Below are 21,812 nucleotides of genomic sequence, written 5' to 3' on the forward strand. Positions count from 1 at the left end.
GGAAACTGGCGTTGATTAACCTGAAGAAAACTCTCAGGGTGGGACCTCAGCACTTTGTATACTACTGAAAGGAAGGTTGTAGTGAAATAGGGGCCAGCCTCTTCCCTCAGGCTGAGACAAAATGGTCTCAGGTTGTGCCAAAGGAGATTTAGTTTGGATATTAGGAAGAAATGTCTTCGTGGGAAGGGTTATACTAAGCATTGGAAAAGGCTGCCCAAGGAAGTGGTGGAGCGGCCATGACATCTCTGGATGTATTTAAAAGATGTGCGCTTTGAGACGTGGTTTAGTGGTGAACTTCATGGTGCTAAGTTTGCAATTGGACTTAATCTTAAGGGTCATTTCCAAACTCAATTATTGTGATTCTGTGAAATTCTGGCATTTTGTTTGTAGGTAAATATGTGTGTTAAATGAATGCTACAAGGACTGACTTAGATGCTTGATTTTATCACTGAAAAATCCCATTCTAGTGAACATCAATTTTTAACATATTTTTATTTTTATGTTTATAAGGTTTTAGTGATTTGCCTAATCAAAGTACTAGATTCTTTAGTTTTTACGGAGGATGTTCTTGATGAAAGCAGAGAGATGGGACCTTCTGCATAAAACCTTTGTCATTGTGACTGGCAGTGTGCTGAAGTGTGAAATGGTTTGTGACAGCACACTGATCTCAGTGTTTCTGTTGGAAGCTTTTTCGAGTTGTTTCTGCATAAGATGAGAAAAGACAACCCCAGAATATTCCTGTGACTGGGGAACACAGTGGATTGTTGAGAATTTGAGTCTGCTCTGATTTATTCAAAACAGACCTGGAAAGTAGATTTGTTTTTTCTTGTTGATGCCCATAGTTTCTTTGACATTGTAACAAAAAAAAGCTAATGGCAACATTCAAAACTGAATACCGTAAATTGCTACCTTTGCCTGTTCATTGTTGTGTGTAATTGAAAGGACTTCAAATTGGATCTTGTATCCTGGATGGTTTTCAAGACAGGGAGTAATTTAGAACAACAACAACAAAAATATAGCAAGCGAGTATATTTAACTCCTTTCTTCCCCACTGAAATAAAGCAAGATTGTTCAAAGCTTTGCTGATAAATGTGTGGGTAAGCAAGTGAGACTCTGGAATCTGAGTTTAAATACTCAGCTTTTGAGAGCCATAAATTGGAATTAATATCTTAGTTAAATTGCTTTTTTTGCTCTCATTTTTAATTCTGAACTTGAAATTTCATAAACTTGCCAGTGTCTTTGCTTTCCTAATGTAATTTGGCATCCTAGTGCTTAGAATGGGCTGTAAAGGTAAGGGAGACTTAAGGACCTACTGGAGTTTTTGCTGTAAACCTATCATAAGACTATTTTATTTTTCTCTGTTTAATTGCTGTAGCCAAGAGTAACCTTCACCTTCTATCGCGGTGTTGTGTGTGCTGTTCTGATGGTGGGCTGTCGATACCACTGACACGTTCAGGACTCAGCCCCTTGAGTCCAGTGGTCAAGGCTTGGGCTGTGCCAGATTCATGTCCTTCAAAGCAAAGGGCAGTGTGCTGACCATGATCAGGGGACAATTTCCTTTCTTAGAATACCCATCCTTCTACCCTCAGTCTGTATGAACACAGACCCACTGCCACTACACCCTTTACATGGCGGGTGCCTTTTGTACCAGGTCAGATCCTCAGTATTTGCACTCCCTGAGCAGCAAGTGAAGGCAGTGAGGGCTGGTAGTGGGAACTCTCCTTCCTAAGCATATTGCCTGTGCTTTGAGTGTGGCAGCTGGAAGCCCAGAAGAGCAATATGTCACCACCCAAGGCGATAGGGCACAAAGATGGAGTGGCAAGTAACTACCTAAGGAGAACAGCAAAGAGAATTGAACATTAAGTAGCAGAGACTGCTCTGATCAACTGTGCATTTGTTATTTTGTATGGTGGTGGAATGCATATGTGGGGGACTGAGTGAATACTACAGGAAGGTGAGAGGTAAAATGTTACACCAATATTCCAGCTGTTGAAGCTATATTAATATCTATTTTCATGTTTTAATTTTGAAATTCAATACAAAGTCTACCTACCAGCACTGGTAATTAGCTGGGAATATGCAGTTTAAGGGGTTCTAGCATACCTTTTTATGTAGAATTAAATCATGGGAAAACATTTTACTAATGTGCTAATTAAAAGTACGATAAAATATTTAACAGCTTGATAATATCTTTTAAAAGCGGGGAATTTTTAATTAAAAAAGAAGAATTTTTTTTCTTTAAGATTGTGATATTGTCTCACATCTCAAAAGAAGGTGAAATTAGTGTCTTTCTTTGATGAACTGTTTGATTTGGCATCTTTGGTGATGTTTACAGGAAAGCCCTAGATTAAGCCCCATGCTCTGCTAGTGTGCTTGCTGGGAAGTGTTTTGGCCTGAGGGCTGTATTCCTGGAATGCCTGGTGGAAGCCTGGCAAGCCCAGCTGAGAGGGGACCACTTGGGCTGTATGGAGAGCTCAAACTGTTCCCCTGCATTGCAGAGAATTTCTTTTGAAAAGGAGTAGGGATCATTGCCATTTAGAAACCAATGAAAATGATGACCATGCAGCCTGATAATGACTTTTCTGAAAACTGCCAGAAAAATGGCAAAGATTGAAGCTGTAGGAAGAAAAGTGTGGAAGAAACAAGGAGACCTCTGAATCACTGACAGAACAGGGATGCATCTCTGAAGGGGCACTGTTGATGGCACCATGGAAACAAATTGCACTTCTGAGCAGCATCCAAAAGAAAACTCTGTGCTTCTCAGTGACAGGTTTCAGCAGTCAAGTGTTAGTATTTTCCAAGGTCAGATGGATCTATTTGTTAAAATGAAAAACAAACCAAAACCACCAAATTTCAGAACAGAAGTCTAGAATTTCTGTGAAAATGACAATGTATTATGCCTGTACCATCCTTTCTCAGATATTTAAAATCCAGCTTTTCAAGCACCCAGCAGACATCTACAGTCCTACATCTAAAATAGGAACTTACTTGAAAAGAGACAGCAGGTGAATGATAAATAAAATTATGTTGGCTGATGTTGAGTATGCAGCAAGTTATGTGGAAAAGCAGTTAAGTTCTTGTATATTTGCTGTTCCAGTGACAGTTAAATACGTGTGGATCAGAAAATAAAATATTTAACTAACAGTCAATACTGAAAACAAGAATACTACAGAAAAGTGCAGCTTTACTGGCTGTGGATCCAGGGTATTATGGAACAGCCTATATTGTTAAAAATTAATAGGAAGAATGAGAAGAATTCTGGAGAAGGGCAGTGGCACAGGCTGTGTGGTCATCCTTCATATTGGTTGGCTCTGTTTAAGCAAAACCTTCTGCTGGGTGCTGGGAAGATACAAGTGGATTTGCAGAAACATCCTTGTCATCATCATCATCAGTGTTGAGGCCGCTTAATATAATGCTCAACTACTTCAACTACTTATGATGGAGCAGGCAAATAACATGCCTGGAGACTTCTGCTGGGAGTTGGGAACATTATCTTGAGATTGTAAATGATGACAAAGCACTGCTTGAAAACAGGCTCATGTCTGTAATTATTAATCCAGAGACTCATTCAAAGTCAGGGAACATGATCAGTTAATTAAATTGGTTACTGTGGACTTGTTGCTCTCTAGAGGGGGAGTGTCAAGCTTTGCTGTCTCATGTAAAGTGCAGTTGGATGTGCTCATGGAGATGTTATACTACACAGGACACAAGGTGGACAGGTACTCTATGAAGCAATTACACACTTCTTGTTGTCTGACTGCCCTCATCCAAAAGTCAGAAGGAAATGATCTGCTAAACTAGAAGTACTTTAAAGGTAGTGGTTGCTCAACAGAGTTTGTACATTTTGTCATTTTGACTTCTGACTCTTACAAAGCCCTGCAACAAAGCTCATTCAGGGTTTCTGTTTACTGTAAAGGAAAGTGCATTTTCTGTAGTCAGGCAAGAAAACAAAAAGGAGAATTGTTGCCCCACCTTCATAGGAATGGGGTGACAATTGCATTAATTTATGAGAGACACAGCTTATATAAAATTAATCTTCTTCAGTGTAAGAATGTACAAAATTGCAAAGAGGCTTGATTCAGTAGTCAGAAATAAGTTTAGAGCCATTGTAGGTGAGATACTGTATATTTGTGTTGCTGGGGAGTGCCATGGCTAGTTGAGCTCAGATTGGTATTTATCAGGTTTGTACTGCACTGAAAAAGCACTGGTTTCATTATGAGTAATTTGGACCATTGCTTAGTCATGTAATAGAAATAAGCCATGCATGACTGTCTTGAAAAAATTCCAACCCCAAAAATACACAGATATTTGCTATAATTATATGTGTTCCTCTTCTTACCAAGTTTGCCATGTTGTTTTTACAGTCCCTAAATTAGTCCAAGTCTGTCACATTGTTTAACAGTGCTTTAAATATTTAAGTAAAACTCAGAGAAATGAATTAAAACTGGTCATAAAATAAAGACACCAGCTTTCCCTGACCCATATATCCACAATTTTGTCAAGTATAAACTAGTCCCTTCCAAATAAACATGGGAAGACAGGGAAGCTCCCCAAGTACGTGTCCACCAGGGTTTTGGAAGCAACAGGATTGCATCTCATTAATTATGTTAACAGAATTATTTTCAGTAATTTGTGTGCATTAACGCTTTAAGGCTCCTTTTAAGGGTCCAGTTCTGAATGCTCTGTTCATGCTTTTCTATTTGCAGCTAATTGTATTTCCCTATATTGTTCTTCTTACAAAGCAGTGGCTTTTCAAAAATACTGCTGCTTCTCATATTAATGAGATTTTAGTGTCTTCAGCTTTTCATATTTTATTAATATGTAATAGGCTTTTTCATAGAAAAGTAATTTCACAAAATTACTTGCCTTTTTAATGGGAGTTTTTGTCCATATTGATGTATATTGCTGAAAATTGATTTTAAAATAAGTAATAAATGAAAATAATATTAAGTGAAAAATGAAAAAAAGTAACTTCTTTGAACATAGACAGCCAGCTATCATTTTAAATTTTCATGACATTTTTCTCTTAATTCAGCAGCTTTACCTTTTGGCAATTTAATATATTAAATTATTTAGTTTTAGTATAAGCATATTTTATTAATGTCATAGGTGCTTTTACTTTCATAGATTAAAGTGATATGATTTTAAAACTATGCCTGTTACTTTGTACAATATCACTGACTAATCTTTCATAAAAATTTAAGAATATAAGCTAGCATTTATATTGCTTATTACTAAATTTATGAGCATTTGATTTGATGGCACTTCAACTGAAATGTAACTGAGACCCATCCTCAGCTGAGTATTTCAGTTCTGAATATGTATTGGCTAGGTCAATGCTTAATTGGAGACTGTATTTTTGAAGCAGAACACCTTTAGCACTGATGCCCCTCACACTGTGCATTGTTTGAATTCTTTATGCTTTGCTGAAAGTTTATTTATGTTGAAAATATTAGCGGTTGACTTATGGCTTAAACCTTTTAATTAATGCATTAAATGCTTTATATTTAACTGGCTAGAAGTTTTCTGTGGGGTATTATGAGAGTTCCTTAGGGAGGAAACAGTTTTGTTCTGACTCCTGCTGGGTTTTGTAGGACAAATCCCATCTCTGTTTCCTGGCTAGCCTCAGTCTCTGTTGGCTGGCATGATTTTGAGTGCCTCGAGGGAGAGTAGCTGGGTCTGAGTGCACACAGACCAATGGTGCCATGTGCCCCCTCCCTGGCTGAACTCTGCACCAAGTGGCTGCCATGCAGGACCCAGCCTTAGCTCTAATGCTGAGTGTTACCTTGGTTTTCAGCAGTGCCCTTACCTGTGGTCATTCAGGCAAGCAAAGTCCCTCACCAGCTCTTGACCTCTGCAGCCTTGGACAGCCAGTGGAGCCATTCACTGTTTGCCTTGATACCCTCATGGACAAAGAAGGTGTTGTTCAAACGAGAGTCTGACGTCACCCACCTTGTGGTCAGTAAAAGATGGTTTGTCACTTGCAGTAGTTGTAAGGATTGTAGCAATTCTGTAAAAACTGGATGTTGGGAATTTACTCTCCAGTTAGTACATTTCTAGTTTTGTCTCAGATGTTGTGTTCATTTGACATCACTTCAGCAGCACCAGCTAATTTTGGGACTTACGAAGAATTTCTGTGGCAGGTGCAGCTGTGTGGTTGCTGTGTAAATTCTGATAGATATTTGGTAATGAAAAGAATCTTTATAGTCTGATGAACTTGGTGCATAGTGTGGGGTTTTTTTTGTGAATTGTGATAGTCAAAAGATAAATATATAAATTAATGTTCTGACAATTACTTGTGGAAATAAGTAGTTTTTGCACATTTGGACTAGAAAAAAGATTTAACCATTGGGATAATGGAACTCCAAAATTTGAAGGTGATTTGTACCTCTAAATTTTTAAAAATAATTTCTTTGTTTAATAATAATAATAATAATTTACTTGTAGCTGAAGTTTGTGAATTATGTTTTCATACACTATGTAAATTTTCCCCCTTCCTCCATAGCCTGAAGATCTGTCCAATATATCAGTGTCTTCTGAATTTGGAATAACCCTTCAGAAATGTGGTATGGTAAGTTTTCTTACATTTGTCTTGTTAATTTGATATTAATGACCAAATGACCTTTAAAAAGTGGGAACCTAATTGTGCCCATAGTGAATTTTTGGGAGTATTTGCATTTTGATGTTACAATGGTCCGACTCTCTGAGGGGTACTGTTTTGCAATGTTGATTCAAAACAGAAGTTGGTGAAATCTCTCAGGCTTCATGGCATTTTGGATTGTGGTTGATGTAAAAACCTGACTCTGAATTTCTGAAACTGCAAGTGAGTAAATCCCAGTGAACTCCAGAGTAATGAGCCAAGAGGCTGGATAGAGATAGAGACAAATTTTACAAGATGAAATAAACCTTCTGAGATACTCTACTGGCCCAGCCATGGGTGCCCTACCTGGATCAGGTATGGACTTCTTTTTGAGGGATGAAGCACTGACCCCTGTATTGCCCATTGTGTGTTTGAGCATCCTAACACACAGCTATAGAAAACCTGTTGTGTCATAGTCTGCCTATTCAGTGGGACTCAGCTACAGCACAATATTTAATGAATAAAGGTTTCATTTGTCTTGTGTAAATGCTTATGAGGAGCCAAGACGTCTTTATTGTAAGAAATTTTTTAACTTTCCATTTTATTTTTACAAGACTGTTATTTTTCCTTTATTTTCATTTTTATTAATCCTTTCTTTGCACTGGATGAAGCAGGTATGAATTTTTATAATTACTGCCAGTTCATCTTAGCTTGTCTCCTGGAGAGAGAGAGCACATGCAACCAATCTGAATTCAGCCACTGAAATGGTGCCTATGAGGGTAGAGGATTCAGTAACCAGTGCAGAAGAGGTGACGTTATAACCTCACCAGATCAGCTCGGTAGAGAAGAAATACGCATCACATCTCATGGCACTAATCACCCCCAGTGTCGTTATTGAAATGGCAGCATGTCATGATTAATGAGGCTGAATAGTGAGCATTTCAGACATAAGTAGTTACACAGAATCTTCTGCTTTTCTATCTGTGGATTCTCAATTTTTACACCAGAGCCTTTCAGAAACAGACTTTGAAACAGTCTCATATTGTTTTTTCTGCTGTTTACAGCACAGCCTCACACAGGCTCATTAAAAGATGTAAAATAACTGCTGTAGGAGATTAAAGGTAATCTGTTGTAGATGCTGGCTTTATCAGAAAATAGTTTTGTAGTGCTATTAATTGCAAATTACTGAAAGCTGTACAATTGTATGTGATTGTCTTCCACCTGCAAATGCAGTTCACATTTAATTTTCCTTGGCTTACCTTGTCTTCTGCTTCAGTCCTATTTTGAGTGAACAAATGCTTTCATCCTAAGAGATGGACTGGCCATATGGTGCTTTTTAGCTGTTTTAAATAGAAAAAAAAAGAATTTTTCAGATTTTCCTCCTCCTGCAATGAGTTGCTGCTCAGACCATAGGAGTGTCGTATGTCTTGTAGTCAGGATTCCTCCAACATCTTAATGTAGAAATAGCCTTATTAAAATGGAGGTGTTTAAATTTTACCAGTGCTTCCAGCACCTACTGTCTTCCTTCTTTCAAGAAATGTGTTTCTTTAAGAGCTTCATTCCATACTATGAGGTGAACTTTTCTGTAATAGTACTTCACAGTGACAATTTCAGCAGAGCTGAAATTAATCTTTAAATTTGTTTGCTTGTTTTCTAATACTTTTACCTGCCTTGTTTCTTAATCTCCGAAGCATTCATGAATTGGGGATTATCACTGATTCTATAATCTTTTTTTTCTTCCTCCTTTCCTGTTTCTAGTTGTTCTAACTTATTTCTAAGAAGATTCCTCCTTTCCTTTTAACTTCCATGGCAATTCCTTCCTCCTCTCTTTTCTCCAGTTGTGTCCATGGTCTTGCTGTAGCTCTTTCATGCCCCTCTCCCAAGTGCCTGAATGAGGGTGCTTGCAGGGAGTGATGACACACATGGGGCACTTCAGCAACAGAGGGAAAATAGAGTATATGTTCTTATGCATCATTAATGGCTGCCATTGGATTTGGTTCCTGTAGATGCCTGGCAGCCTAACCATCTGCTCCAAAAGCAGGAAAATAACATCTTCAGGCAAATTAGAGGAGCAGCTTAAACAAGATAACCAGTGGTCACTGATCACAGTGGCAGCACTTCATAAAGGAGCTCTTTCTAGGAGCAGTCAAACCATACCTATTGCTTGATTCTCATCTGCTGATTTCATGTGGGAAAAAAATCTGAATTCTTTCAACCCTTTAGGAATTGAGTTTAAATCTGATTGCCAGTCAAAAATAAGGAATGGATTTAATAAAAAATGGATTTAATAGTAATGAGAAATATGGTTTTGAGACTTTTTTTCCTGTTTCATTCTGGTTTTGCTTTTTAAATCAAGTATCTAGACTTCTTGATGGCACATGAAATGTTGAAAGGCATCTTGACTGTATCATGCCAGTTTAGAAACCAGGAGAGAAAAAGTCTGACCAAAATATAACACATTTTTAAAACTTGATGATTTTAACTCTCAGAAGTTGGGGTATAACTCATTATATACAAGCATATGAAATTGGTGATGGTTTCCTCAGAAATATAACTAAGCCTATTTTTGTGCATGCATTAATACCTACATTTTTATACATTGTTTGCAGCTATTATTATTTATACAATAAATAGTTGTGAATTTTGTCACTTAAATAGAGAAATAATTTCATTAAGCTGTTTCTTCTCCTTGATTCATGTAATTCTAAAACTGATCTGGTTCTATGCTGAATTAGTATGAAATACAGAGATCAGTGCACAATGACACCATAGCTGCATGGTTTGAACCCTGTGGCTACCATGAACTCTGGTGTGATTTCTGAAGTCTTATCACAATTCATATTTTTAGAACTAATTTTTTGTGGGGACTGCTTTAATATTTTATATTTGCTGGTGTCCAGATGCAGTGTAGACATTTCCTTAAAAGGAAGGACTAAAAAGAGGTTTAGCCTGAACCATAATTCTGGCAGTTAAAGGACTGTTAATTTAGTGTCATTTGAAACCTCATAAACAATGAATATACTATAGATCACCATATTATTATGGATCCTGTAGAGATTTAGACAATTCTGGTTTCATACAAGTTACAGAGGAAGGTAGTTTGGAAGGTGAGAGGTCAGTAAGCAGCTCTGTGCTCAGAGTAATTTAATTTATAGGGTATAATTGCTCAATAAGACTTAAGGGCTTAATGGAATAAATAAATGAAATCACATGAGTGCATGTTGCTAGAGACTGGTGATTAGTGTATGACCTTCACTGCTAATTGGAAGCAGAGCCGTGAACTCCCAAGCTGACTTGGTGGCTCCACCTGCCCTCACATGGGAAGGGCAAGTCAAGACACCCAGTGTCCTTCAGAGAATGGGGTTGCTATGAAAGAAAGGAAAATAGAGATCAAAGCTGCTTGTAGAGAGTTACTTTGCAGTGATGCAGCTTGCAAAAGAAACATCCTCGTGGTACAGAGGTACAAATTTAAGAATTTTCCAAACTCTGGTTATAAAGTTATGATCCAATTTTGCAGTATCACAGGGATATTCAGAATTTGATTATGCTTCTGGTCCTGTATGAGCTGGGTTTCCACCTTCTGGCTTTCTGCCACTGTCTTCAAGCAACAGCTTGACATACCAAAGATTAAAATCCTACTGGGAGTGTGAGATCAAACTGAATGGAGTTTCATTTGCAGATCAGTTAGAATACCTTCAGAAAATAAGTCTACACATATAATGAATTTTTATTTCTAATCTAGGCTGATTTTTCTGTTAAGATGCACATACAGCTATTTTGCACCATTAATACTAATATTTCTGTTTCCAGGTGGATGTTGAACATGACCCTCAAACTGCATACATTACGCTTGTGATTAATAACACCAACACATTGGTCTCAACAAACATCACAGATCTTATCCTCCTGGACAACATCACTGGTCTACATGTTCAAAAAAACAGTGGGAATAAGACCACAGATGGCATACAGATTTACAGGAAAAGTTTCTTGCAAGGTAATAAAATCGGCAGTAAAATGCCCCTGATAATACATGTCACAGTGCAGCTGTTAAAGTCACCATATTGATTGATTGATTGATTGATTGTGGTGTAAATTGTTTGATTATCAGTTAATACAGGTGAAAGGCTTTAGGCTGCAGTGTCCAATTCTGTCAGCTCACTGTTAACTGTTTTGACTTCCACCTTAGAACTGCTTCCATTCTTCCAGGCACAGAACTGAGCTTCCTGTACTTTGTAAAAGTTGCCATCAAAAATTAAAGTCTTTCACAACAGTATTTGTTAATTTTGGGTATTCTTAAAAACTTCTTCAAAAGGCATCCTAATCATATTTTGAGCCATTTTTAGCAAAGTGTGGCAGTTCAGCTTTCTGAGGTATTGAGGTGCATTGGAATTGCAAAAGGCCATGCAAACAGTGAAAATGATTCATCAGAAATCAAGCAGCACTTCTCAGTATCTCTTCTCTCCAAACTGAACAAATTTTTAAGTCAGAGCAAGTAATAGAGAAATAAACCTCTTCCAGTTGTGAAGTCAGTTTGTTCCTTTTCTAATTGGTAGCAGTTCAATCAGTGCACACACATTAAATTTTATCTTTCTTGATTTCTTCATCTTCTTCTTCCTAATCACAAGCATGTCAAAAACTAGCAGCTTGCTTTTGGGAGGCACGATATTTCTTCAGGAGCTTCAGAAGTGTGCACTGATTTCTGTTTATGATCAAAATATCTCTGGTTATGATCGTTTTATTGTGAAAGAGTTCCACATAGAAAAGGGAAATAAGAAGACTTGGGGATGCTGTCTGATTGCAATTGGATAATCAAACTCAGTTTCTGATAACAGCAGTGTGAGCAGTGGTACTGATTTCAGGACTGTTTATTTTTTTTTTTTGAAATGTCAAGGAGTTTCTTGCTTTCCGCAGAGATTTCCTGGAAACAATTATCCCTGAGAAAGAATAGAAAAATGACTTGCATATCTGATCTAGTAAGCCAAGTTGGAGCTGCTACGTAATCTATTTATAGTTACTGAATCTGGAGTTGAAGCTAGCTTTTCCAGAAGAATCAATGTGAAAAGTACTGAAGCGGAAGAAAATCCAGCCCACCAAATTTCTACATAGTTTAAGGTTTGGTCATTAGTATTTTAATCCTGAAGTCAGCCCATACCTTGCCACTAGGGCTGGACAGAAAGGCTCTATTTACACTGGCCTATGTACTGTCCTGCTCAATGTTGGCCATAATAATTTTTCCCTCCTTCACTGCATTGTGAATCAAAATTCACCTGGAATCTGTCAGGTTTCTTTTTGGTTTCAACAATAGGAGTATCAACATGTTAGTGGCTAAAATGTAGGCAGTCATTTTATAGTAAAAAAAAAAAATAGTCTCATGTAGAGTTTTGGCATCAAAAAATAATGCTTTTGGGTAGGTTGGGGCATTATTTAATGCAGTTTCCAGATCCTGGGCTGAATTTGCTTGACTTAGAGGCAGCAGATAGGAAGGATGTTGTTGAGCTCAAGTGGCTATGAACTATGTACTCTGAATGTGTGGCATCTGCTGTGTCAGAAAGGAAAAGCTCCAGTGCTGTCCTGAGCCTTCCCCAGGGTTCTTTGAGAAATTTTCATGGAACACTGCAAATCTATCCCTGTTTTCATAGGTGGTGAATACTTTGCAATCAACTACTCTGCACTTCTTGATGCAAAAGAAATGTGGCATGGCAGGGTTTTGACACTGCCTGCAAAGCTGACTTTCAGGAGTTCATCGCAGGTATTTAATTCATTATTTTATTCTCCTTTTCACAGTTTTTGTGGGAAAAAAAACAGTCTCCAAAGTGGTTCTTGCCTGCCAAAAACAATGAGGCTATCATGTAATGAAATGAAACTCTTAGGCTCTCTGATTGTTTACCATGAATCTATAAATGTATTAATTATTCTTCATAGCTTAAGAAGTCATAGACCTCCTTAAGTAAAGTGTCTTTGTGTGTTCTGTTGTAGCCTTTCTTTATACTTTTCCTATTTCTCTCCAGTTTATTGATCTGTCCTGGAAATAAGTGTCCCACATGCTTACGTGTGTATTCCTTAAGTCTAAGAGAGATTGGGAATTTTGCCATATTTTTATAATAAAATAATTTCTTTTAACTGAAAAACAAGTCTTTCCTTTGCAGCAAAGGAAAATGTCATTGCTCATAAGAAAGACACGTTTTGGTATAAGAGTTTTCTGGTTCTGAAATATTTTTCAGAGAAGCTAATCAATCTCCATCCTTGCTTATTTTTGAGAACTCTTGCATTAGATTCTGAAACAACTGGTCTAATGCTGGAATTAGCCTGGCTTTGAGTAGGAAACAGGACAAGTAGTTTCTGCCAAAGTAAAATTTTTCAATTCTTAAATATGGCTTGATGGTTTTTCTGGGTTGTCATAATTACATGTAATTATAACCTGCAGATGTATTTTCATTTCAGTTGCCTTTCTCCTTGGTTTTGGAGGAAAAAATGTTCCATGTGTGGGAGTGGTACTAGCAAGGTGGAGAGGAAAATTTAAAAACACAGGGCATGGTAAAAGTAGAGATGTATGTACTGACTGTGGCTCCTGTTCTGTGCATTCTCAGTCAACCCAGATTTTATAGGCAAAGAAAAATTTAATACTTTTAGCACTGGGTTATGGGGAATGTATCCCACAGAGCAGCTGCTTCCATGTCTTTTAGTATTACCTCTAAGTATACTGCATTTTCCTATCAGATTTATTTCAGCTTTAAGATTAATGAGAAGTATAGCTAATCTTTTAAGAAGAGGCTTTTATAGAGACTCTTGGCTGTTTGCCAGTGGATTCTGCTTGCTTTTTTTTTTTAACACAGGTAATTTTTTATATCTCCCTCAGAATAAAACACATCTCGTGTCACTGACAGCATCATTTACCATAACAGAAGAAGAAAAGACCAAGGTAAATTCTATGATTTGGTATTACATTGACTCTCCTGGTTATACTTCTGGACAATGTAAAGCATCCTAGGAGCTAAGGATGTAATCGTGTACTTGTCTCATCACTCATCTATTGGCTAGTAATCATACACAAGTTCCACCTTCTCAGATTTTAAGAAGAAAACAGGACTCAACATAAGGGGTCCTTTTGTGTCTTAAACCAGCAATATTTAGTATGGAAAATCTAAAATGGCCATTATACTCCTTGCCATGTTCTTTCATTTGAAGAGTCATTCAGGAAACGGTGATGAGGAATATGCTCACCTGCTGGTGTGCATAGCCACCACGAGAAAGCTTTTTGTTTTTCCAATAGGGTAAAGTTATCCTCCACCCATTGAGGGAAGTTTTATGTATGATGCTGGTACTCAAGCCTGAGAAATAAAACTGCAGAAAGAGTGGCATAGTTTGTGCTTCCTTTCATTTTTTAACTAGTCATTCTTCCAATATGACTTTCTGTTCTTGGCTTCTGAAGTAATTCTGAAAAGCAGTTTTTAACAGGCCAAAATAAACCTTCAAAATTACATTGATTGCAGCCGTATTATTCTTCTAGATAATTTTTTTAAGTTAAAAAACTCTCTACTTCATCCATCAGTTTCATTGCTAGAGTAATTTCTAGACCAAACTTGTTTTTATCCCCCAGCCTCTCATTAACTTGACAGGCTGCTGTTGCAAGGGGTCATTTTTAAAGAAGCTGTGGGTGGGTTGACAAGAGTACTGGGATTATTTGTGTTCAAGCAAACTGTTTCACCATAGAACATTTTTGCCATGGTTGTGCCTGTGGATAGGGCTTGCCGGAATAGGTCCTGAGGACTAGACCACTCATTCCTTCCATGGACCTGTCCCATGAGTTATTCTCTGCCTTTAGAATAAGCAATCTGTTTGGAGATTGGGCACAGGGGCCTCTTGTTCCACTATTCTCTTGTGCTGGGGATCTCTGCCTTCTCAGCTTTTATTATTGTAATAGATGTATGTCTGGACATGGCTTTCTTGTGATTGAAGATCAAGAGAACTCATTGTCCCTGGATAAAGATCTAGTAATATTTAAAAGAATTAGATGTTTGTATAGCTAAGAGTTACAAATGGACTTACCATAAATCTATTTTTTGGAAACTCTTAGAGTTGTAAACCATGAAGATAGCTGACTGGGTTAGAAAAATAACTTCATTAATGTTTTTTGTAAAGTTCAGTGTGAATTGATTTGCAGCAGTTGCTTATGTCTTAAGCCAAGACTGTAAGCTACATTGGTCTCAACTGACCATGAAAATTTCTGCAATCTGTTATTATACGAAGTGTGCTTATTATTTTTTCTAGCTTGATAGTTAGACCTCAAAAAGTTCTTGTGAACTATTCTGTAGGTAGGTGAAATTAGTTCATCTGCATTTGAACTTAGTAAATGAAGAGGCTTTGTAACTAAAATGTGTGGTAAAGATGTGTGGAAAATACTGTAAATTTTTGAAAAATAAAGCTTAAAAATTATTTAACACATCATGTTTCACATGCATAATATTTGACTTTGGGCTGTGGCCAAGCATAAGGTGTTTTGGAATGAAACCAGGTTGTGCAAGGAAACTAGGATTAGTTGGAGAAGGTGTGATGTGTTTTATTTCCTTCGTATTGTCTGCTGTCATAAATGCTTTCCATCTCAGATTTATTTATGAAAAATAATTACTTAAGTCTGTTCATGGGTATTTTAAAGCCAATACACATATGTGACTAAGTGGACAGTAGATGCTGACTTTGGGAATGACAAGTGAAAGATTAATTACATAGTCATGGCAGTGTCATGCTACATTGGTCCCATCAGCTTTCACATGATTTGCTTGAACACTTAGATACTATGCTGTTCTTTAAAGTTTTACAAACCCTGTGGATTTCTCCTCTTTGCTACTGGAAAAAAGTGCATGGTTGCCTGGAACAAGGTAATTTTGTGGGTTATGAAAAACATGAGTGTTGTTCATCTGAGCATCTGTGCAGGTGTCATCCCACAGGGCTTCAGGGCGTGTGAGTATTCTGTGCCTCTGCCCTTGGCTGGGGGAGTTTGATGCTGAATGGGACACTGGTGAAAAGGGAAGTTCTCCCAGCTAAGCATGTTGCATGGGAGAGATGATAATTCCTTTACACTGATTTTTATGAGGCTTGCTTCCCTCAGCATCATGCAAAGCAGTGGGTGCACATCAGTTCTTGAAAGAAACTTGGGCCTGTAATGCCTCTTTCCCACTGCTGGGATGCATTTAGAGGTTAGCTTAACCTCTTAATCTGGTTTTGAGGCCTTCTGATGTGTCCATGGTTTGAAGGTCAATCTGCAGGGCCAGCACTGATCTTGACTTGAGCCAGGGCTCTGGCACCTCCCCTGCACCTTCTGCTGTGGTGCTTTCAGATGGTGTTGAGCGTCTGCTGTGTTCTGCTTGGACTGACAGTCCCCCCAGTGACATGGACTGTCCTTCCAGAGCCCATTTTCTTTAGGTATAAAAGCACAGACAAAACTGCCTGCCCTCATGCAGACTGACTGTCCCACCATGGGTCACCTTTGACATAGAAAGTGCAGAGTAATTCCATAGCCAGTTCTTTTTCTTCACCCAAACTTAAGCTAAGTAGCTTCTTTCCAGCTTTGCTGAATCCATAGCCTCACCAGATCCTTGCTTTCCCCAGAGGCCTAGAGAGATCCTTAAATTTCACAGAATGCATGGAAATTAGACAGATGCAAGTGGGTTCAGACAAAAAAATGAGGTGGTTTCAAAGCACCTTTTTTTCCCTAAGTGTTATCTATGGCATCTCCTGTTCCCTGAAGTTGGAGGGATCTCAGTCAGAGTCCTGATGTGACAGAGGTGTTAAATTGCAATAAATTATTTTCAAATTGTGGACCATGTTTTAATATTGTTTCCTATGCAGAATTACCATTGACTCTATGGAATGCTGTCAGGTTTCTGCTCCAAGAAAAAAACAAATCCAGATTGCAAGCAGCATGTTAATTATTTACAGTTCCTAGCCCCAGCAGAGTGATCAGTTTGTGGTGAAACATTACACTAATAGCTGTGCTATGTTTTTCATTGAAAGATCTGATAGAACTAAACAAACATGGAGTTAACTTTTGCTACATAGAACATGAAGCAAAAATAAATTTTTGATGCAATTCAATTTAAAGATTAAGTTAAGAGCTGAAGTGAATGGTCTACAAAATTGTTATCAGGCTCATGGTTCCAGTGCTCCTGCCAGCCTTTTCTGACTCAGGTTAATGCAGAAGCTGTGAGGTTGCACACAGATTGGGTGGGTGTCAGCTGCACGTTTATTCTGAACTCATATTGGGACTTTCTCCCTGTGGTGTTTACTCAGTTTCATTCAATCAAGAAATGGCCATTAATTAAAGTAGCCAAAATCTGACTGACTTTTCAGAGCCCATGAATAACATCAAATGCCATCAATTTCAATGAAACTTCTTAGAAGAGTGGCAACTTTGGAAAATAGGCTATTAAGTGCAGGACACCCGAAAGTCACAGTAAAAAAAAAAATCAGTCTGTGGTGTTCTCTTGCTTGAATCACACAGGAATTTGGATAAGATAAACATAGCAAACTGTTCTGACTTGGAAACCTATTTAAAATACACACTTGTTTGAAAATATTCATCAAGATGTAGTAATAACATAAGGCTGAGAAATCTTGAAGTTGTGTGAAGCTATTTTAAAATAATTTGGTCTTTTGCTTACAGTTCCAGTCTTAGAGTTACAGTTATGATCTGACCTTTAAATATATCTAAAATAACATTTTAATTAAATTATCTTACAATTTCAGATTTTATACAGCCATGCCATCAGTGCTTCAGGGTTCTTCATTGCTTTTTTTGTTTCCTTTGTGCTGACGTGTGCTGTCTTTTTCATCATTTACCGAACCCAAATATTAAAATGGAGTTTCTGTAATAAAAACCAGGTGAGTTGTACTGTCTGTCAGGGTAGGTTTTTTTTTTTTTTTCACTGATCGTATGTGATGATATAACTTGCTAACTAAGATTGTCTGAAGAGTTTTTGAAGATGAATAAAAAGCCATCAAGTGATGGATTTGGCTCACAGGTAATGTAATCTCTACAGCCTCTAAACTTCAGTGCAATCAGATTTAGAGGTGAGTGTAAGAATGATACCTGGATCAAAAAAACTGCTGTCAGTACCAGGATATTGGCTGTAGGTCAGAGGGGGATTGCCCTTTGCCTGTTGGTCTTTTTACATATTCCCCTCTTCCTCCCCTCTGTCCCTCAGAATTAGAAGCACATGTCTCTGGGTTATAATTAGTTGCCAAGGGAATAGACAACTTATCTTGGGCACAGCAACTTGGGTGCAATTTTTTTTCTGATTATCAGGAAGAGGGATTTGAATTTTGGTCTTAGTTTCTTCAATGTGCAATAATACCTTCAGTGATTAAGAAAAACAGATGGGCTTGAGGATGAAGTATTTTCATTGTTTTGTGCCAGTTTGAAGAATGTATTTCAGTATATATTGGACCGGAGAAAGAAAGTAGAGAATCTGATAATCAAAGTGTGATTATCAAGTTGGTGCAATTCCAGCCATTCCTTCTACCAATTATTTTTCTATTTATGTAAGGTATAACAACTTCATTGGGAGGGAGCTAGAGATGTTGGTGAGAATATAACAGTGTTTGGAACTGTCGTAAGAGAGGGATGCTGAGAGGTTTAAACCCCTTGTCTGCCAAAAGGTTTGTGGATCTCTCATCACTCTGGACTGACCAGAGTAGCTCACAAATCACTTACAGCCTTTCTGTAGTTGAAAATTACACCATCAGTAATCTCTGTTTATTTTAGGTTTGAAAAGTTAATCTCTTTAAATGAAAAAGATGTGACTTGTTTCTTTTTACAAAAGAAATAGTGATAATGAATTAGTAAAAAAGGTTCAGCTTAGTCCAGCATCAGATATTTATAGTGAGGTTTTTCCACAATATTATAAACTCTCAGTCTGAAGTCTCTGTGAAATGAATCACTTGCATCGTGAATAGGATTAGTTTTTCCATGTTGTTCACCTAACAATTCTCTAATGTTGCTATATGTAGTTTGTATGCCATGGCAATTTAAAAAAAAATTACCTAGAAAGTTTGAAGTGGAGCACAACTTTCTAGATGACTTTCACAAGTGTTCTGTGTTCTCCATTTCTTCATCTTCCAGATAATTTCTTCATATTCCAGATCAGTTATACACTAAAAAAGATCAGTCTGAAATAAAAGTAGTATATTTGATTTCAGATACATATCTGAATTTCACAACTTCTTTATACTCTTTCCAGCTTTACAGTTTGATGATAAGTAGAAACCTTCTTGACTAGAGTTAAACTGAAATAAAATTAGATCACACGGTCATTATGCATTTTTTTTATAATCTAAAGTTTGCTACTTTTTATCCTTTATTTTTTTTTTTAGGAGATACAGCATGATCTCAGCCAAAATCACAAACTGGAGCATTCTCAATTTAATTCAGGTGATCTCTTTAGTGAGGATATAATTACGAATGACCAAATCATTGATATTCTGTCCTTCGAAGAACCTGGGAACATGCTTCAGGCTTTAGAAGAGTAAGAATTCACTGCTATTACATTTATTATTTTTATCATTAGCCAAACCTTTGAATATCTTTCAAGTATGGTCTCTTTATTCTTTTTTTTTTGTTGTGTCTGTTTACACGTATTACTGCACTACCTTAGGTTTTTGAACTGTTTTAAACAATCATTTATGGAAATGGAAAGCCATCATATTTCATACTGATTCACTTGTAGAAGTCACAACTCCATCCAGGCCTTAGACATGCAAGTTTTACAATCCAAATAAACACCTTGCTTTGTCTCTCTGTGGTTCGCTATGTGAAAGGTGTGCAAGAAAATATTGAGACACGGTATTCTACTACTGCTTAACTTGTTCTGCTTTCAAAAGTGTGGCTTTTGTCTTAGAAAAGAGAGCCCTTGCTGAGTTCCAGCATTACTGTTCAGCAGTGTATTTTGAAAACAGCTGGATCAGAGTTTAAGGTGTGATAGTTTGTAGTGCTGCCAGAAAGATACTATGTACCTGTGGTTGGTGGGACCACTTCCTAGAGCACAGAAATGCTCCTGATACTGTTGAAAGGCTTTTTAACAGAAACATGCCACTGTTAAAGGTCATCTGTTCTTCAGCTGAATTTTATGGAAAGGTCTTATGTGAGGATGAGCAGATGTTGTTTATGCACTCTTACCATTACCTCCTGGTAAGTGAGGTTAAAAGCAGTGTTATGCAACTATAAAATCTGTAGAAGCTGAAGAGTTACAGGACCATGGGTGGAATTCTCTTTCTTACAGGGTAACTAACAGCATTATTGTTTTTTGCCTTTCCCTGATGACTGGAAACTTATCTCTATAAATTGCATGTTGTTCCTTGCTTTTATACCTGTATAGCAACTCGGGCTTTGTGAAGGTTTATCTTTAAAATAATTTTATAAATATTAAGAAGAACAGGATCAAACTTTTTTTTTTTTTAACTCACTTTAGTATCAATTTATTTCAGGGATAGTTGGTGTCTAGCTCTGTTGAAAATACATTGTTGGACTATTTTCAGATCCATTATGGATAGAAAGACATATATTCTTGCAAACCTTTGGAAAAGTTTATTTTTACAGCAGGTTATTTCTAAACCTATAAAACAGGTTTTGTGTCTTAGTTTGAATGTGTGTCCAGGGGCTGAAGTTTTTTAATGTTTTTACAAAGTTAGTGCATATGTGTCTTGCTTCATTTTTCTATTTTGTTTACCTCTGAAGAGGTAGAGTGTTGCAGTGAATCAAATAGATGCCCATTAGTCAACACTCACTAACCTGCTTCACCTTCTAAGCTACCTTTTCCTTTTACTAGGTTGAGGATAGTAGATAGACCACAAAGGTATCCAAAGTTACAGTGATTCCTGCTTTGAGAGATGATTGAAAGGGTGTTAGCTATTTTCAGCCAAGCAACATCATCTTGCTAGTACGCTATCTTGGTAATTCCTTCTGCATGTTTTAGTGCAGGTATGTTTCATTTTTGTCTGCATGACACACAAGCTTGCCAACATCCTTTTCATTGCACTGTCATGGTTGGAATCATTCTGCTCTTTCAGTTACAAATGAGAAAAATACTCTGAAAAGTAGAAGCCACATGTTGTTTTCTTCTTTGTAACATAAAGTTGTCTTTTTAAGAAGTGACAGTGACAAATCACTTAGGAGCTACATCAGGAGCATGTGTTTAATATTTATGGACAGGGACACCTTTGGAATGTAGACAGTTTACGGTGTCAGGAGGATTGGCTAAAGAACAAAACATACTTTTAATGTTTCATAAGGAAACTTCTTGGTTACTCATTTTGTGAATTTTGTCTTAATAAGTCATGTCCTTGATGTACATTATGCAGCAAAATAGCTTGATTTTTATTCTCAGTAGGTTCCTTGCTGTGTATATTACTGAATATTGGCTTCTGGACAGTGAATACTAATGAGGGGAAGCTATATGATTTGTATATTTGACATGCACACTACAAGATCATGTTCCAAAATGTTGTGGGTCTCTTTGTCTATATCTCTACTGAAGAATATGAAGAAAGCTGAGTAATTTGGGTTTTTGTCCAGCATGATGGAGCTTGACCATTTTCATAATTTCAAAACATACAGACATGTTAAAGGGAACTTAATTTCTTTAAATGGCTTTTCACTACTACACTTTTTCTTTTTAATCTTAATTTTGTACTGCTGTGCTTCCTTGAGTTTGTCAGAGCTCTAGCTGAATTTGAACCTGCTTGCTGATACACACTATGTACTACCAATTATTTTGGTAAATGCGTAAGTAATATGTGTCCATTGCAGCTAATTTTTTCCTGTGGTAGAGGACACTGAGGCCAATGTACTAGAGCACAGGATCAAACTGTCTCCAGGAAGCCTTGACAGAAAAACAAAATCAATTCACCATGATCTTAGAAGTTCACTTTTTCTTTTAAAATCTAAATTTCTTGGTGTACATGCCAGTTTGATCTGCTATGGAGCAAAAGTTCTATTTTTTTAAACCCTTAATTTAAATGGAAAGTAAGAATCATAGAATCATAATCTTAAGGGATTGGAAGGGATCTTAGAGATCCTCTAGTCCCAGTGCCCCCACCATAAGCAAGGACACCTCCCACCAGACCAGGTTGCTCAAGGCCTTATCCAGCCTGGCTTTGAACACTGCCAGAGATGGGGTATAAATGATCATGTTGTCATAGCACCTAGACTTGAATATTACTACACAGAAAATGGTGA

General features: G+C 37.3%; 1 protein-coding gene across 1 annotated transcript in view; it reads left to right on the top strand.

Annotated features, from left to right (window-relative positions):
• The window catches only part of EVC2 (EvC ciliary complex subunit 2), a 64,473-nt gene that overhangs the window by 5,015 nt on the left and 37,646 nt on the right, over nucleotides 1-21,812 (top strand). The window contains exons 3-9 of the mRNA XM_062493371.1: nucleotides 5,798-5,958; nucleotides 6,506-6,571; nucleotides 10,391-10,577; nucleotides 12,223-12,332; nucleotides 13,440-13,502; nucleotides 17,327-17,461; nucleotides 18,953-19,104. Coding sequence (XP_062349355.1) covers nucleotides 5,798-5,958; nucleotides 6,506-6,571; nucleotides 10,391-10,577; nucleotides 12,223-12,332; nucleotides 13,440-13,502; nucleotides 17,327-17,461; nucleotides 18,953-19,104 — 874 coding nt within the window. The remainder of the gene's footprint in view (nucleotides 1-5,797; nucleotides 5,959-6,505; nucleotides 6,572-10,390; nucleotides 10,578-12,222; nucleotides 12,333-13,439; nucleotides 13,503-17,326; nucleotides 17,462-18,952; nucleotides 19,105-21,812) is intronic.

The sequence above is a fragment of the Cinclus cinclus genome, chromosome 5 (genome assembly GCF_963662255.1).
Source record: "Cinclus cinclus chromosome 5, bCinCin1.1, whole genome shotgun sequence".
In the NCBI taxonomy this organism is placed as follows: Eukaryota; Metazoa; Chordata; class Aves; order Passeriformes; family Cinclidae; genus Cinclus; species Cinclus cinclus.